The sequence below is a fragment of the Danio aesculapii genome, chromosome 14, assembly GCF_903798145.1.
Source record: "Danio aesculapii chromosome 14, fDanAes4.1, whole genome shotgun sequence".
Classification (NCBI taxonomy): domain Eukaryota; kingdom Metazoa; phylum Chordata; class Actinopteri; order Cypriniformes; family Danionidae; genus Danio; species Danio aesculapii.
In genome coordinates, this window is record NC_079448.1 from 1,851,513 (window position 1) to 1,871,671 (window position 20,159).

General features: G+C 32.8%; 3 protein-coding genes across 3 annotated transcripts in view; 2 read left to right on the top strand and 1 right to left on the bottom strand.

Annotated features, from left to right (window-relative positions):
- Positions 1-428: 428 nt before the first annotated feature.
- Positions 429-6,376, bottom strand: cetn4 (centrin 4). The gene is made up of 5 exons (XM_056471914.1): positions 6,261-6,376; positions 4,155-4,310; positions 2,721-2,849; positions 2,425-2,562; positions 429-661 (listed from the first exon to the last, which is right to left on the bottom strand). The coding sequence occupies exons 1-5, from the start codon at positions 6,261-6,263 to the stop codon at positions 572-574; spliced, it is 516 nt and encodes a 171-aa protein (XP_056327889.1). The 5' UTR covers positions 6,264-6,376; the 3' UTR covers positions 429-571.
- A 193-nt stretch (positions 6,377-6,569) lies between these two features.
- bbs12 (Bardet-Biedl syndrome 12) lies at positions 6,570-13,097 on the top strand. The gene is made up of 4 exons (XM_056471915.1): positions 6,570-6,616; positions 8,218-9,458; positions 9,690-10,649; positions 12,751-13,097. The coding sequence occupies exons 1-4, from the start codon at positions 6,578-6,580 to the stop codon at positions 13,058-13,060; spliced, it is 2,550 nt and encodes an 849-aa protein (XP_056327890.1). The 5' UTR covers positions 6,570-6,577; the 3' UTR covers positions 13,061-13,097.
- A 2,793-nt stretch (positions 13,098-15,890) lies between these two features.
- The window catches only part of LOC130241174 (TBC1 domain family member 9B), a 30,883-nt gene continuing 26,614 nt past the window's right edge, over positions 15,891-20,159 (top strand). Inside the window, exon 1 of the mRNA XM_056472894.1 lies at positions 15,891-16,132. Coding sequence (XP_056328869.1) covers positions 16,015-16,132 — 118 coding nt within the window. The 5' untranslated portion in view covers positions 15,891-16,014. The remainder of the gene's footprint in view (positions 16,133-20,159) is intronic.

Here is a 20,159-nt window from a genome sequence, read left to right on the forward strand (position 1 = left end):
TTCTCACCTCCTGACTATTGTATATCAAAGTTTTTAATCCTATTTAATCACAGCTAAGTTGTGACCGCAAGACCTTAGTTGGGGACTAATCTGTTTGGGTTTGTAAACTGGATAAAGGTTTAATTCTGTACAAAGATATTGTATAATATTCTGTAGTTTGCTTAAAGGACACCTATGGCATTTGTAGCTCTGCCCTCTTCTGAAAGCACAATCTCATTTAAATTTAAAGCGACAGTCACCAGAACGTCACAAGTAGGATGTCAGCCTAAAAGTTTCAGAGTTAAAAAACATTATCTGTGTGCTAATTTGAGCTGAAACTTCACTTTACACTCTAGGGACATCCGAGACGCATTTTACATCTTTGTAAATAATAGGTCTCCTTTAAGAATCAATAAAACTGTGAATCGTTAATATCCTTGATTCAATCATCAGATTCAAATACATTTTATTTAATATATAGTACAAAATACATATAGCTTAAAACATTTTTACATCTTTGTAGAAAAGAGAGCAACACTTGTGGTCCTTTAAGAGGCTTATAGGTGTGTGAGAGCGTCGGGCGCTTACAGCTTCAGTACAGATTGGTTTTCTTCATAATCCGCAGAAACTCCTGCTCATTAATCTCTCCGTCTCCATCTCTGTCAGCCTCGTCAATCATTTCCTGTGTTAAAAACAGTAACAAATGCATTGTTTATTGTTCATTGATGTTAGAAAATGCATGAACGAATACACGTTTATGAAATCGATTGCAGATGCTTAAGAAACAATGAATTAAGTGAGAGAATAAAGTATATATCGAGTATAGAATGAGTAAAATGACAGAATATTTGATATTTGCTGTTTCTTTAAAAGGGAGGAGCTCATATATTAAAGGGGAGGAGCTAAAATATGTCCCGTCCTGTCTTCATGTTTCAATTAAGATTATGTCGAACATTAAATAACAAAAGTGCACTTCATATAGCCTTTAACTAAGTAGTATTGGGTCAAGTAATTAAATTCCTTATTAAATAGTTAAATGACTTTTCAGACACCGTAATTAAAAAAAAGTAGTTAAAAATACTATTTCTATGATGTAGTGAGTTTTTTGCTGTGTGTTCTCCAGGATTGCTCATGATGACACACGTCACACATATACAGTTGAAGTCAAAATTATTAGCCCCCCGTATAAATATATATTTTAACAGATCAATTTCTTCAACACATTTCTAATCATAATAATTTTAATAACTCATTTCTAATAACTGATTTATTTTCTCTTTGCCATGATGACAGCACATAATATTAGACTAGATATTCTTCAAGACACTAGTATTCAGCTTAAAGTGACATTTAAAGGCTTAACTAGGTTAATCAGGGTAAAGTTAGGGTAATTAGGCAAGTCATTGTATAACAGTGGTTTGTTCTGGAGAAAATTCAAAACTAATATTGCTTAGGGGGCTAATAATATTGACCTTAAAATAGGTTTAAAAAAATTAAGGAGGGCGAATAATTTTTGTCTTCTTTCTAGTCCTAATATCTAAAAAAAAATCTTATTTGCTAAATCTTATATAGCATTTTCTGGACAAGTAATATTGTTTTGCTTTTAGAAATAATGAGTCAAAATGAAGTGAGATTTTCCTGAAAAGAAGCTAGATCTGCCAATGGGGTAGGCAAAACAAACGTTTTTCAAACCAAAAACAAGATTATTTTAATGGCAGATTATGTTGCTTGTTTTAAGGGAAAACTCACTTAGTTTTGACTTATTTATAAAAACAAGACAATATTTATTTTACGTTTACTTTACTTTAGTGATGTCAAATGATTAATTGCAAGTAAATTTTAAATTTGTATTTACATATTATATGTAGACTTACTGTGTATAAATATTGAGTATATATAAAACATAAATTACCAAAAAAATAATAATAATAATATTTACACACAGTAGAAGTCAGAACTATTAACCCTCCATTATATTTTCCTTAATTTCTGTTTAACGTACAGAAGATTTCAACACGTTTTAATAACTCATTTCTAATAACTGATTTCTTTTCTCTTTGCCATGATGACAGCACATAATATTAGACTAGATATTCTTCAAGACACTAGTATTCAGCTTAAAGTGACATTTAAAGGCTTAACTAGGTTAATTAGGGTAAAGTTAGGGTAATTAGGCAAGTCATTGTGTAACAGTGGTTTGTTCTGGAGACAATCCAAAACTAATATTGTATAAGGGGGTTAATAATATTGACCTTAAAATGGTTTTAAAAATTAAAAACTGCTTTTATTCTAGCCGAAATAAAACAAATGAGACTTTCTCCAGAAGAAAAAATATTAGAGGAAATACTGTGAAAATTTTCTGAATCTGTTCAACATCATCTGAGAAATATTGGAAAAAAGAAAAAAAAATTAATAATTTTGACTTGAACTGTATTCATATTTCACCTGCAGCTCCTCGTCTGTCAGGTTTTCTCCGAGTTCTTTAGCCACTCGCTTCAGGTTCTTGAAGGAGATTTTGCCGGTGCAGTCATCATCAAATAACCGGAAAGCCTTCAGGATCTCTTCTTTTGAGTCCTTCTCACTCTGTTGACACACAGAAATGAACAAGTATTACATCAGTCTAGTGGTTCACATCACAACATATCAGTGAAACTCATTGACGTCGTTCTCTGCAGAGCCTGCGGTGTGCTCCAGCTGTCAGATTTACTGTAGATTGTTCTGTTATTGTTTGGTTTGCTCACCATTTTCTGTGTCATCATAGAAAGGAAATCGCTGAAGCCGATTACGCCCGATCCTTCTTTATCAATATCAGCGATCATCTTCTTTATCTCTTCTTTCTTCGGCTCAAACCCCAGAGCTCGCATAGCAACCTGATGACGAGTTAGTAACTGGGTTAGTATGCAGTGCAACAATGGAAACCAGTAAGTGTTTTTGTGTTCATCTTTCACTCAAGAATCAAAAAATAATTTGCCTAAATTTATTAGAAATTTCTTAAAAAACTAACGTTGCCATTTTTTTTGGTTTTTCTGCAATATATATTGTGATATGAACATTATTTCTCAAGATGACTTCAAAATTGCATTTGTAAAGAAGTCATAATTGGGTTCAATTGGGATGATTTTGTAGGTACAGAAAGTAAAATAAACTTATTTAAAGCACAGATGAAAACAATAGAACAAAAAAATGAAGTAAAGAGTGTTTAAAGGTTTTTGGTGGAGTCTAATAATATTGAGGTAGAGATATTCAATAATTAAATATAAAATATGTAAATGTTGACATTGAAGATCATATCGATGCTGAAATTAAATATTGTGCAGCCCTACAATGTTTTACTGAAAAACATGGTGTTTTTTTAATCTCTGTTGACTGTATATTCAGATTAATGAAGTGAGAAACATTAATATGTCGAAAAATAAATAAATGAATAAGAATATTGAATTTGCTCATTTCAAATCTTCACTTTTCTGTTCTGGAAATGTATGCAAATTAGTGCATATTTAATTACATAATACCCCATTTTCATAATTAACCATAAGATTTTTGAAAACGTGTAATATAAGTCACTGTAATTGAATTCTGATGCTCAATATTTAATGTATTTCCTTTTTAAATCTTACAATGACACTTCAGGATAAAATGTAAATGTGAAAATCTCTTTATAAAACTCTACATGTAGAAGAATTTTTAAATATTGGACATTTTGGGAGGGAAAAAATCATAATTTTATTATTATGTAATAAATGACAGTGCAATTTTTATTTTTAAATAACTTTAAACACGTTCCTAAAACATTTGTGTTGTAACGGTCTAATACATTTGTTAATTATTTTCCCCAACATTTCATATTTATTTATTCCAAAAGTTACATTTAAAGCATTATTTATAAATCTGCAATATGAAATAAATGCATATCTGTAAATAAATACTTTAATTATTTATAAAGTGTTTAAGCAATTTGATTAATTTAATGAGGATAACTGCAAGCATCCCTTTCACTAGGCTGGCTGTGGGCCTGATTACAGATTATGGATATAACCTCAGAGTTGTGGGACATTTAATCAACCAGTAGTGAGTAAGACTAGTCACTTAGCAGGGATTTCAGTGTTATGTAATGGCAAGATTTATTTACTTCAGTCTTACTCAATAGTGAACACTGAGTTTCAGAGTGTCTGTACCTTCAGTTCCTTCACATCGATGGTTCCAGAGCCGTCTGTGTCGAACAGATCGAACGCTTCTTTAATCTCCTGCTTCTGCTCTTCTGTCAGCTCTGGTTTGGGTCCTGCTTTCTTCCTCTGGTTTCCTGAAGCACTGCTTTTCCTGAAGCCGGACGCCTTGAAAAGGACAGCAGAAAGAAAGATTCAGACAAGTCTCCACTAGGGGGTGTTAAGACTCATTCATTTTCCTTCAGTTTAGTCTCTATATTAATCAGGGGTCACCACAGTGGATTGAACCGCCAACTTATCCAGCTTATGTTTTACACAGCGGATGCCCTTCCAGCTGCAACCCAGTACTGGGAAACACCCATACACTCTCACATTCACACACACACTCATACACTACGGCCAATTTAGTTAATCAATTCCCCTATAGTGCAAGAAACCCATGCCAAGACAGGGAGAACATGCAAACTTCCACACAGAAATGCCAACTGGCCCAGCCGGGACTCGAACCAAAGACCTTCTTAATGTGAGGACACAGTGCTAACCACTGAGCCACCAGGTCACCCGATGTTTACATTACACTTTAAATTATATTGATGATGTTTTATTAAGCTGTTTTTAGAATAGTTAAGTAATTTATTAATCAAATAAGACTATCATATTTATTAAACTTAAAATGTTGTCGGAGGTGCAACAGAAGAGCAAACATAGATATAAGTGAGCAGACACATCCTTTATGTTGCATATTGTGGGTTGTCTTTTTTATATTTTATGTGTGTTTATGTTCATAATTACAGTGCTCAACATAAATTAGTACACCCCATTTTGAAAATGAATATTTTTATCCATTTCTCAGAGAAAAAAGGTAATATATTTTGATGCATTTAAACAAAACAGTTTTATTAAACCAATATATTTATTAGAATAATGTTTTAGTCACCAAAGATGACATTTAAAATGCATTTAAAATGCATTTAAATTGAAATATAAAATAAAAAAATCACAAACTACAAAATTTCAACTATATGTGTTTTTGTTTCTCTTGATTTTTCAACTTTTTACATAATAATTTGATATTTTTCCCTAACATATACATTTTTGTGTGCAATTTTTGGTTATTTTGTTAGATTGGCTCCAGATTTCAATTCAGCACTGACTAAAATAAACTAATATATATATATATATATATATATATATATATATATATATATATATATATATATATATATATATATATATATACATATATATTTAGATAGACATATATAATAAAGCATCCTATAGAACATTATTAATTTAAAAGATTTGTGATGTTTGTACTCATATATGCTGAGCACTGTATCTGTAAACTTAGACTTTATATTATCAATCTTTGGATTTTCAAAAACCCCTGTCTGATTATGTCCTCTGATGTATTTAATTATATTTATGTTTACATTCAATCATTGGCAAAAACAGTTACCCACAGTGACTTCTAATGCTGAGAATCCAGTTTAAAATCACATAAATACATTATATTTACAAAATTTACACACAGAAAGCAGTTTTTATATTGAAAAAGAAAATTCGTATTTAATATTCAAGTAAATGGATCATTTGTGAGAAGAAAAGATTTATTAAGGAAGAAATAGCAATGTAATGTTGATGCAAAATATTTAAATTCAATGCAAATTATGTGTATGTTTGAGTGCATGTATAATTTGGCTGGAAATTAAATGTTTTGCTTCAGTCACAGGGTTAAATGAAGGTTAATTAATCACACCTTTACATAATTTACTCACTCGTTGTTAAACTGTAATCTGGGTTGATGGATTAGTTTCATAATCGCACACGTAGATTTATATTAACCAAAGTGTAATTAATTAGATTCAAGCACGCACACATACTGTACAGAATAACGGTGTAGTTCAGATTAAACATGTATTAGTCATAAAGTAAATTAAAATAGTGTACTGTTTTTACTTTTGTTTATAAAGCAAACAACCGTCTGTGCTGGTTTCCATAACAATAACACCAACAAGCTAACTGTTTAGCTAACAAACAGCGTATTGACCTTTTAAATACATTATACTGACACGAATTCGTTCACAAAGTATTAAAAGTAACCTAAATAATACTTACCATTTTGATAGAAACCGCAGAATAAAAGCACCGTGCTGTAACCTGCGTGAGACGTTAGTAAACAAGAGAAGGAAACGCTGTCAGTAACTATCGTGGCTTCCTCGAGCGCGCAAAGCGGGCGTGTCTCAGTGTGAGTGACAGCTGATTGATCCAATAGCAGGCGTAGCTACTGTTGGTGCTAACAGTTTCACCAATCAAACATAAGAAGGCGGGGCGTGTTGAGCTTGATAGACAGTTTGGTTCCGTTTGGCGTTCGTCTCTTAGCAACTGTTAGTAGGAGCCGTGTGGTCGTGCAGTGCGCATGCGCATTTCAGAACATGGACTTAAGACGTAAACAGTGCAGCTTTGCGATGAAGGTTTGTAACATTTCAGTTTAATCAGGACGCTATTTATGAAAGCTTTGGTGTACAAACTAGAATTTGACTCGGATTGTGTGGAAATGAAACCCGGATAATTTGAAAATGCGTTGTTTCGCTTGCATGAAGTTCGACAGAAGCTACTTTGCTAATTAGACAGTGCTGGATATACTGTACATTAATATCGACTGTTGTCATTTAGAATTAGAAACATTCATTTTCTCATTGTACCCACAAAGAAAGCATTTGCTGTCTTTCCTAACTTATTTTACACTAAGGTTTACTATGGTTTAGGCGTTTAATCTTTGTGAGAAGAGAGCACAACCGATGTACTGCTATTTTAATTGTAATTCCTATTAAATGCAGGGTTAAAGCACGAGTAATATTTAGAAAATGTTGAATAATGACATTATTAACTTTATATATGACATCTTACAAATACATTTGCACTATTATTTGTCTTTATTATTAATTTCATATTTTTTACAAATTGTCAACTTCATTTTAGTAATTGTGTGATCCATGTACATGTAGTAATGACTATAAATGATGCATAATTACATGGAATTAACCCCAAACCTGACCCTCGTCATAACCCTGACCACGTAGTAAGTACATTCGATGTAGCAAGGTGCAATTTACACTGTAACATAAGGTGTGTCCCATTCTTTATTTAATATCCTAAATCAATAATTCTCGACAGGTTTCACTTTGGACGTTTTGAAAAATGTTTTGTAGTGAGAAATCATCATGAACACTTCTTGAGGTGGGTTACGGGTCGCGTTAGCGAGTGGTGTGGTGGTATGGGTGGGTTTAAGGGTGGATTAAGATGCAGGGGATAGTCAACAGTGTAATTAATTACAGATGTAATTACATGCAGGTATTTAATCAAGGATGAGCACAATGTAAAATATTTATTTACACTAAAAGAACATTGTAACTAAAGATTAATTTCAGTGTAAGTACAAATTAGTTAAGGCTAGGCCTGTCATGATGTTTATTTTTTGTCGTGCGACATATTGCACCAAAATATATTGCAATAAATGATATTGTTGTCATTTTAAGACCATTTTATGCCACTCCCATAATGCCAGAATGACAATATAATAGCATTACAATGCAAGTAAACACTTCTAACGAACACATCATATTATATTCTTAAGAATATTCAATTTAATTATGGTCATTTTAACAGTTTAATAATCAGGCATTGGAATCAGAATGTGAAAAAGCATATCATAAATAAATAATAATAAATATTGTAATAAAAAAAGTGCAAGGTAAAGAGTAACAGAGGCTGAGATATCTGCTACCAGATCTATTTTCAGTTGTCAGACACTCATGAAAATATACTATAGTAATTTATAGTAGATACTACAGTGTTTTTTAACCCTACTGACACTGACGCCTCGAATAGAGATAAAGATGTTGCACAATCAGCTAAAACGTTGTTTATTCTAGGCGATATATATTGCATCACCAAAAATGATTGAGCTCATGTCCATGTGTTGCGCGATGAGTCCATATATTGATTACTGTGACAGGCCTAGTTAAGGCCGCTGATTATAAAGTGGGACCCAATATTATTTCCTTTTTCGCAGATGTCTGGCAGTGGTGTTCTCTCTCAGCGCCATCACATCGGTCTCCAGCAGCTACAGGCCATCACAGCCAGCGCTCAGGGATTTCTAGGTCCAAACAAACATCTGAAGTACATTCAAGATGAAGACGCCGGGGATGCAGTTTTAATCGGATCCTGTCCACGTCTGCTGGAACATCTGGAGCTGGACGGATCTGTCGGACAGCTACTGCATGAGACAGTTCAGGCCCAGCAGAAGCTCTTCCACGCAGGCACGAGCACGCTAATGTTCCTGGCTGGAGCCTGGAGCCGAGTCGCTCTGGAGGGTCTGAGCAGAGGAATCAGTGTGTCCGACGTCAAAACGGCCATGAGGAGAGCACTACAGGAGTGTTTGGATGCATGCACACAGTCGGCAGTCAGTGTGGAGGAGTTTAGGAAATCAGATGTTATATATGATGATCGGAAAATTACACTTAAACACGGCAGACACTTTAATGCACAAACTGAACACACACAATCAGATGTCAATGTGCAAGAGTGTAGGAAATTAGATATTAAATCTGATGATCAATACAGGGATATGACACTCAAACACAGCAGATACGTTAATGCACAAACTGAACACACACAATTAGATGCCAATGTGCAAGAGTGTAGGAAATTAGATATTAAATCTGATGATCAATACAGGGATATGACACTTAAATACAGCAGATACGTTAATACACAAACCGGACACACACAATCAGATGTCAATGTGCAACAGTGTAGGAAATTAGATATTAAATCTGACGATCAATACATGGATATGACACTCAAACATAGCAGATACGTTAATACACAAACCGGACACACACAATCAGATGTCAATGTGGAAGAGTTTAAGAGATCAGATATCACATATGATGATCAATGCATGGATATGACACCTAAATACAGCAGAAAATGTAATGCACAAACTGAACACACACAATCAGATGTCAATGTGCAAGAGTGTAAGAAATTAGATATTAAATCTGATGATCAATGCATGGATATGACACTCAAACACAGCAGACATTTTAATTCTCAAACTGAACACACACAATCAGATGTCAAAGTGCAAGATTTTAAGAAGTTAGATATCAAATCTGATAATCAATGCATGGATATGGCACTCAAACACAGCAGATACGTTAATACACAAACCGGACACACACAATCAGATGTCAATGTGCAAGAGTGTAGGAAATTAGATATTAAATCTGACGATCAGTGCATGGATATGACACTCAAACACAGCAGATACGTTAATACACAAACCGGACACACACAATTAGAAGTCAGTGTGGACTTTAAGAGATCAGATATCACATATGATGATCAATGCATGGATATGACACCTAAATACAGCAGAAAATGTAATGTACATGCTGAACACACACATTTGATTGACAGTTTGCAAGAATTTAAAGGATCAGATAGTAAATCTGACGATCAATGCGTTGATATAAGAACGACACTCAAACACAGCAGACACTTTAACGCACAAACTGAAAACACACAATCAGAAGTCAGTGTGGAAGAGTTTAAGAGATCAGATATCACATATGATGATCGGAAAACGACACTCAAACACAGCAGACACTGTAATGCACATACCGAACACACACATCATGACGTCAATGGCATCGCACATGCCATCAGACACGGATGCACCTCCATGCATTTAGTTTTAAAAGCGTACGAGTTGCAAAACAGCACACATCTGGATATACAGAATCTGGCAACGTGCTGCATCCCCGGCATATCTGAAGATCATGTGTGTGTGCTGCGTGGATATGTCACACTACTATCAGCCCAACAGATGACCCAAGTTCAGCGCCTTCAGGGACATCCATTGAATATCGCTTTAATAAATGGTGATTTATCTGAGAAATATCATCATGTGGGCTTTAACAGACCGGGAGATGTGGTGCACATCACAGATTTGTTAATCACTGAGGAATCCTGGATTGAAAATGCATTCAAAATCCTGCATGATTTTAGTATTGATGTTATATTTGTGACTGGTATGGTTGATGTTGATCTGAAACAGAGATGCACAGACATTCTGATGCTTGAAGGTGTTAAATGCAGCGTTTTCAAGCATTTCAGCACATGCACCGGAGCCGTCCCGCTGTCCTACATCTGTCAGCTGGATGAACGCTGCGTGGGCCGAGGGCTGAGGCTCAGAAATGAGCTGATATGTGGGAAATCTGAGTTTGTGAGCATCACCACTGACTGCTCGGTTCTGGTCACTGCGGTTATATGCAGCTCTGTATCTGCTAAACTGCAGATGCTGGAGGATGAGTTCTGGAGCTGCACGCACCGGCTGCAGCATGCGCTCACAGATGGGAAACTTCTGCATGGTGCTGGAGTCACTGAACTCATATGCATACGCCGACTTCGACAGTACACACAGCTGCACTCTGACAAGTAATTTGTTACTTTATTTAAAGGGGACCTACTATGCAAAAATCTTAATTTTGTAATAATAATCTTTTATAAGGGGTTTAGAGCAGTGTATGAATAAAACCCACTTCTAATAGTAAAAATGTATTTGTTATAATCAGACTTGATCAAAACAGTCTGCAGAAACACTTTGATTGACATTCTCCCTTTGTACCTGTCATCAGAGGGGGAAAGCCCCGCCCACTCTAGTGCCCATCTCTAGTCTAGTCTTTAGTCTTGTTTTTGAATCTGCCACCATGCTGACACACAGGCATTCATAGCTCCGCCCACTTCTGAAAAGAGCACAATCTCATTTGCATTTAAAGCGACAGTCACCAAAACGCCACAGTTAGGATCAAAGCCAAGAAGGGTCAGTTTCAGAGCACTAGAAAACATCATCTGTGTGCTATTTTAAACTGACATTTCACATACATACTTTAGGAACATCAGACTTATTTTAGATCTTGTAAAAAAGGGGAATTTGTATTACATTTGAAGGCTAAATTATTTGCTTTCTTGTGAAATTTTTATTGCTTTTCAAGTATTTACCAAGTGTTGTTTAATGGAGCAAGAACCTTTTTTACAGTACTTTTTTCTATTATAGTTTTTCTCATGGAGAAAGTCTTATTTCTTTTAGTTTGGCTGGAATTTTTTTTATTATTGTTTTTGTTGTCCATCACGGTTGTCCAATGACTTGCCTAATTACCTAGTTAAGCCTTTAAATGTCACTTTAAGCTGAATACTAGTATTTTGAAAAATAACTTTAATACTATAATAGTAATAAAACTATAATATAATAAAACTATAATATAATATAATATAATATAATATAATATAATATAATATAATATAATAGTAATAAAACTATAATATAATATAATATAATATAATATAATATAATATAATATAATATAATATAATATAATAGTAATAAAGCTATAATATAATATAATATAATATAATATAATATAATATAATATAATATAATATAATATAATAGTAATAAAGCTATAATATAATATAATAGTAATAAAGCTATAATATAAAATAATATAATATAATATAATATAATATAATATAATATAATATAATATAATAGTAATAAAACTATAATATAATATAATATAATATAATATAATATAATATAATATAATATAATATAATAGTAATAAAACTATAATATAATATAATATAATATAAATATATAATATAATATAATATAATATAATAGTAATAAAACTATAATATAATATAATATAAATATATAATATAATATAATATAATATAATATAATATAATATATTATAATAGTAATAAAACTATAATATAATTTAATATAATATAATATAATATAATATAATATAATATAATATAATATAATATAAATATATAATATAATATAATATAATATAATATAATATAATATAATATAATAGTAATAAAACTATAATATAATATAATATAATATAATATAATATAATATAATATAATATAATATAATATAATATAATAGTAATAAAACTATAATATAATATAATATAAATATATAATATAATATAATATAATATAATAGTAATAAAACTATAATATAATATAATATAAATATATAATATAATATAATATAATATAATATAATATAATATAATATATTATAATAGTAATAAAACTATAATATAATTTAATATAATATAATATAATATAATATAATATAATATAATATAATATAATATAAATATATAATATAATATAATATAATATAATATAATATATTAGTAATAAAACTATAATATAATATAATATCTTGATTTCAGAAATTATTAGTCAAAATTAAGTGTGTTTTTCCTTAAAACAAGCAAAATAATCTGTCAACAAAGTGATCTTATGTCAAAACTCACTCCATTTTGATGAAATATTGCTGAAAAAAAGACCTTTTTTGCTTGTCTAGAAAATGTTTAAGAATTTTCAGATATTTGGACTAGAAACAAGACTAGACATTTTACACCCTACAATGTATAAATCAGAGAAATATTTCACTTATTGCATCAATTAATATGTCACTTTTAAACCACACTGTTTGTTTCTACAGAAGCCCTCATGAAAGTGTGATCCTGGAGCTGATGTCTGAAGCTTGGATGGACTTCATCTCCACTGTAATGCTGAACAGCGGCTCGGTGGCGAATAAAACAGAGGCCTGGACGTCTATCGCACATCAGATGAGACGACACACAGATATAGGAGCCACAGATGGACTCGGTGTGTATGATAACGTGACGGTGAAGTGTGAAGCCTGGAGAAGAGCTCTGGATCTGGTGTTTCTGGTGCTTCAGTCGGACACTGAGATCATTACTGGGGTCAGTCAGGGAGAAAACGCTTATAATCAGCTCATTTTTCTTTGACATCTGTGGTATTATTAAAGTTTGGGTGAGTTGGAAATTGCTGCAGACTTTTATTTCAGTATGATGATGAATTACAGGGGGGTTTGGGAGGGATTGGCTACACTAATTAATGCTTGATACCCCGTGATGCATGTCAAAATGAGATGTATGGTGGGTCAGTGCTTTAATAGTGAGGAATAGTTTGCTTTGATCTGTCTTTTAAATAATAATGTTAATAATTAAAATAATAGATCATTTAAATATACATTTGACTCCCCCTAAAATGGTTCATACCATTGTGAATGCACAGTTGCGCCAATCAGTCTATGCGAGAAATCATTCAACAGTCTGAAACTGCAGATTTACAGCACTGATATACATTGTAAGTGTTCACGAGACTGTGTTGTCATAAAATAGATGTTTGTTTCTACATATAGCCTAAAAGTAGACAAATTAGACGCATAGTTTGTGTAGTTTGACCTACAGTAACATGTGAAATAGTTATTCAGAGGTTACTTAAGTCACTAAACATGCCCCAAAACTTAAATACATTTTATTAATAAATTATAGGTTATTTAAATAAATACATGTATTAGATTCACTGAAAAATGTATTACACAAACTAACATAAACATAAAGTTGATCGTCAGTGTAATTCGCACACTGTTGATGATGTATTTCTGACTGAAATTGAATATTGAGTAGGAGGCGGGGTTTCTTTTAAGCTCCATATTTCACAGCAAACTAATAGTTGGAGGGGCGTGGCTTAGCATATTTCAGCCAATCAGAGAAGGACTGCCGATCTAGAGCTGATGATTAATTAGAGAAGACCAAAACAAACTGCGTTTATTTTACTGGATTTACTTGCATGGATTAATTAAGATTTACAATGTTCACTAGCGAAATAAACATAGTAAATATTGATTTCAAGCAGACTTTTTAATCAGAATGTAATTGAAATCAAACCTTTTATCTTTTTACCATTAGGATGCCACAGGAACTGTAAATTATTACAAAACAATATTCAATTTATAAATTTAATATAAAAAATTAATTATTAAAAAATCTGTATTATTTAGGGATACAAGTGTTTATTCAATGGTTTGTTTCGCTGTATTAATACACATGTTTATCAAAATCAAACTTGAATTGTGATTGTCTATTAACATTGCAAGCAAAGTGTCAAATGTGGTACATTTAAAAACAAACTAATCATTCTGACCTGTAGTTATTAAATTATGCAAATCAATAGTCAAGCTAAAGTAGTTTCAGTGGTTAAAAACGTATTGCTTTTCTACTGAACAGTACTGCCACAAGGTGGACATAAAGGTATATAAGCTTTCAATATTCAGCACCACAACATGTTTTAAAAATCTTGTTGGCAAAGATGACAAAATATGATGCTAGCGAACATCTTCCTAAATTATACACTGTGATTTTCCTTTATGGATTTTAGAAAGTAAAAGCTACTTTAAAGTAAATACAATAAATACATTAAATAATTGTTTTATTTATTTATTTATTTATTTATGATTAAACCCACATAGCAAAATTTCTCTGGCCCACACAATCAGGTCTTGCTTGGCCCACAGTGAATTACGGTACATGACTGGACCAAGTCTGGCTTCCAGACAAGGGACCATATATGGGCCAAGTCTCAGGCAATTTAATAACTCATAACTGGGCCAGATGGGTTGGTGTGTCACAATTTCAATGAAATTGATAAACCCATGAAGCATTGTGCTTTTTCTCAAAGCGACCTGATTGGTAGAATTTTTTTTCTTTACTCAAAAATAATTGTAATGTATTTTAAATGTGGGTCAAGACAGGCCAAACTTATGTGACCCACATATCAATTTTTAACATCTGGGCCAAATACTACATTTTACATCTGGCCCAAATCTTGTGTGTCAGCTTTATGCTAAATCTGGGCCAGAAGTCCTTGCTTAGGGATGTCAATACAACTTCCAGCAGACTATAAACAAAGCACGAATCTGATTACAAAAAAAAAAAACATTAAAAAAATTGAATTAACATGTAAATTTAATTAACCTTTATTTATTGATATTTTTTTTTCTTCGGTTTAGTTTATTCTGTTTTTTAAAAAATCTAGGGAACCGTTATATTTACATTTATAGTAGGACAAATAAACAAAAAAGGAAGTTATGGTTACAACATTTTTCACATTTTATTTTGTATTAAGCAGAAGAAAAATACTCAAACAGGTTTTGTGACTTGAAAGGTGAGTAAATAATGACAGAAATGTTCATTTTTGGGTGAACTGTCCCATTAACCAGTTAACTTACATGTAAAAAAAATCAAGTTTGTTGGAGTTTTAATAAAGAAAAAAATTATAATAATTGGTTCTGGGCAAAAATTAATTGCAATTAATCGCATACAAAATAAATGTTTGTGTATATATATATATATATATATATATATATATATATATATATATATATATATATATATTTATTATGCAAATGTAATACACACATGACTAGAAACAAAACTATACAAAGCAATTTTGTTACATAGATATTTAAATTGATATTATTTATATCACATAACGTTATATATTATATTATATAACGTAACATATATTTTTTATATCTGAATATAAATATTTTGTCAAATGCATGTTTAAATATACATCATAAATATCCCCAGTACACACAAAGCAAACTTTTATTTTGAATGCGAATAATAATAATAATAATAATAATAATAATAAGGTAATAATAATAATAATAATAATAATAATAATAATAATAATTGTTATTATCATTGTTAGTAGCGACTTTTATTTTGACGTTTCACTAACTCTTGCGGCCATTTTGGCTCCACGGTGGCTGGTTTCGCCCGTAGTGAGTTGGGCGGCTCATGCAGGCAAACATCAGCTGAGCGTTGTCCATTCTGGCATGAGTAAAACGCAAACGTTTACCGCAGTAAGAGAGTAAAAGTGCCCGTCAGCCATGTGGATCACACCGGAGGAGGTGTTACTGGCCAACGCGCTGTGGGTGAGCGAGCGCGCGAATCCATACTTCATCCTGCAGAGAAGGAAGGGACACGGGCGCGGAGGAGGCATCACGGGTAATAATAATTATATACTACATCACATAAACACAAACCATTCGTGCAGATGCATGGCGCTTTAACAAAGCACAGTCAAGTGTTGGTTATTTGGCTAACTTAATGGTTCGATATGACCTGGTTGCATCTCTTCATTGATGCTGACGGTGTTTGCGTCATACTTTATTTATGTCTGACATATTTATGAGGTAAACGTTTGTTATTAAGGTAAAGTTGGTTTTATATTCTCGCATTCGTACATTCTCCTTAATATTGTTTAAGTTTTTAATCCAAAACTGGGAAATCATATTAGCCAATGACTGTCAACTGTTCAGTGTCAATTAAATAATGCTAACGTTAATGTTGTTTTGCAGATACTTAACGTTAGTTGGGTAAAGTTGGTTTATATTCGCTCGTTTCTGACAATTTCTGACATGTTACTATACTATATGCTAATATTCGGTCTGAAATCGCATGTATTATGACTTTAAAAACAACATTAGCACTATTTAATTGATGATAGTCATTGGCTGCTAATATGATTTCACTATTTAGTATTAGCAACGAATACTTATCTGAAATTATATTAAGAAGGTGAACGTCTGAATGTGCGAATATAAAGCCAAATTTACCTCAACTCCTAATGCAACTTGTGACACGCTCCCTATATTGATTACCATGGTTATATTCGCTCTGAAATCGCATGACATGACAACATTAGCACTATTTAATTGACTGTCAACAATGTTGTGCTTTGATAGTCATTGGCTGCTAATATAATTTCACTATTTAATATTAGCAAAGAATACTTGAATGAAATTATATTATTAAGGAAAAAATCTGAATATGTGAATTAGGGCTCACGATATATCGTTTCAGCATCGATATCGCAATGTGATCATTTGCAATAGTCACATCGTGAGTATGCGCAATGTTGAGTCTGGATTAAAATTGATCATTTCGTAATTGTTTTTTGAGGCTTGTGACTGTGTGAAGGTTTTAAATGGGAAATTGTACCTTTTTTTAAGATTTATTTTAAGTGGTTAGCACAGTATTTCAGACAGGAAGCAAAATGGGAGAGAGAGAGAGAGAGAGAGATTGGGTAGGGATGGGAAATGTCCTTGAGCTGAGATTTGAACTCGGGACGCCCTGAAGTGCTACTGCACCATATATCAGCACGTTAACCACTTGGCTATTGCGCCGACCATTTTTAATTTAATAACAATTAATTTGATTGATTGTCTATGCAACGAAGACTATGTAGTATTATTTTACATTTGATTAGTTAATTACTATACTTGTCTTAAATACAGTTAAATAATAATAAAATGCTGTTTATGTAATTAGTATCTTGTTCTTTATTAACTTTATCTATGCTTATTATATTTTATGCACTCCTATACAGAATCATCCCAATCAATCTAAAATGATCAATTCTTTCCAAATAGTTACTCAACTGATCTTGTGAAATTGTATTCATATCACTATATATATATATATATATATATATATATATATATATATATATATATATATATATATCGCAGGATAAAGAAATATCGCAATGTTAGATTTGTCCAATGTCGTGTTGCCCTAGTGTCAATATAAAACCAAAATTCCAGTGAAGTGTTGTTCATTTGAACTGGAATTACCCGGGTTGCATCTCTTCCTTCATTGACGCTGACGGTGTTTGCGTCATTACTTTATTTACGTCTGGCATATTTATGAGCTAGACGTTTGTTTGTTATTGAGGTAAAGTTGGTTTTATATTCGCACATTTGTTCAGTGACAACTTGATTATTGTATTGTTTACCACACTTAATATTTTATACACAGCAAAAACACACACACATATTATGTCAAAACAGACTTTTATTTTGGTAAGATGTGATTAATTGCGATACATTTTTGCCCAGCACTAGTCAAGAGTTATAATGCTGTGTATATGTATTTTTAAAATGTATTTTTTGTTGTCGGCGTCAATAGCCTAGTGGTTAAGTGTGCAGACATATAGCACCATGATGCTCACGACGACCCGAGTTCGATTCCAGGCTCGAGGTCCTTTGCCAACCCTTCATCTCTCTCTGCTCCCATCTATTTCCGGTCTATTTTCTGCACTATTCTGTCCATTAAAAGTTAAAAAATGTATTGTTATTTTTTTGATGTTTTCTCATTTTAATTATTGTATTTTAAAATATTTAATTGTTCTATATATCTTGTAAATGTCAAATAAAATAATCAAATAAATAAAATCCCAAATCATATCAGAAAATTAGGGGTGACATGGTGGCCTCACAGCAAGAAGGTCGCTGGTTTGAGTCCCGGCTGGGCCAGTTGGCATTTCTGTGTGGAGTTTGCATGCTCTCCCCGTGTTGGCGTGGGTTTCCTCAGGGTGCTCCGGTTTCCCCCACGGTTCAAACACATGCGCTATAGGGGAATTGATTAACTAAAGCCGTAGTGTGAGAGTCTGTATATGAATGTATGGGTGTTTCCCAGTACTGATTTGCAGCTGGAAGGGCATCCACTGCATAAAACATGCTGGAATAGTTGGCGGTTCATTCCGCTGTGGCGACCTCTGATAATCAGGGACTAAGCCGAATGAATGAATGAATTTAATGATCACAGTCAGTGTAGTTGAATAAAAACAACAGCGTTTTCAAAAGGAACAAAGATGCTAAAACTAGCACCGGACACCTGAGGGTACTTTTATTTCTACACTTCAATATGCTAACCTGTTGTATTTTCTTGTGCTAAAAGTACCTGCATACGTGTGAAACGTTTTCAGCAAGACAATATTTATAAATGGTAAAGCAGCAGATGTGTGTGTATGTGCCAGTCTGAAACTCAAATCAATAATAAACCGCATAAACTGCCTGTCCCAGAAGCATCATGGGAATAAACAAGTGTGTGTGTCCTCCTGAGAAAGAGCTGCGTCTCCCTGACACTCGGACACAAACAGACTGACAGAAACAGGCTTTTTTAGTTAAGACGAGTGTCTCACATGACAGCAGAATGACTGCGTTCACCTCTGGACCTCAATATAAACTCTATTGCATTAGCAGTGCATTAGAAGTGACATCATATGCTTGTTCTGCTGTGCTGTCTATGGTGATGATGTCACGGGTGTGTAATAATAATGATAATAATTATTCCCCTCGATAATGATAGGATTCATTATTTTGTAAGAGTCTGAAGGTTAATGTGCATGTCGCCGTCAGAATCACACATTAACTGATCATGTGACAGACACACAGGGGGAGGAAGTCAAGACGTGTGTGACAAACAGCATGACATGTCTCAAATTCCTCTCCAGTTGCGTGTGTGTGTGTGTGTGTGTGTGTTAGCGTGTTAGCAGTGTCTGTTATTGCTGTGCAGTGTTTTCCTCTTAATTTTCATAATTAGGTCTGCTGGTTGGGATTCTGGATGTGTGTGTATGTTGTTGACTGTGCTGTTTTCCTCACCATGTGTGTGTTTGTGTTATTGACTGTGTTGTGTGTTTTGCTCTCCAGGGGTCCGTTCTTCGTACCTCGCTTAAATGATCTAAGATAAATCGGCAGATTCTGGATCCTTTAACTCAGGGGTGTCCAAACTTTAAAACGTCCTGGGCCAAATTTGACATGCATCACACAGACAAGTGTGTATATTTATATGCGTGTCTGTGTGATGCATGTCAAATTTGGCCCGGGACGTTTTTTTTTTTGCATCTGGCCCTCGGCCGAAAAAGTTTGGACACCCCTGATATATATATATATATATATATATATATATATATATATATATATATATATATATATATATATATATATATATATATATATTTATATTTATATCTATATCTATATCTATATCTATATCGCCGTCCTACTTTTTCTCTAGAAAGACTTATGTTTTTAAAATCTTGAGTATTCTCTGGGCAAATTACAGTTGCAACACTCATCAGACACTCCTATATAAATTCTCCTTCAGTGAAGGGTTTCCTGTGCTGTGCGATTAGCTGAGCTACCTCATAACTAGACAGCGTAGAATTTTCTTGCACTTTATTAGCACG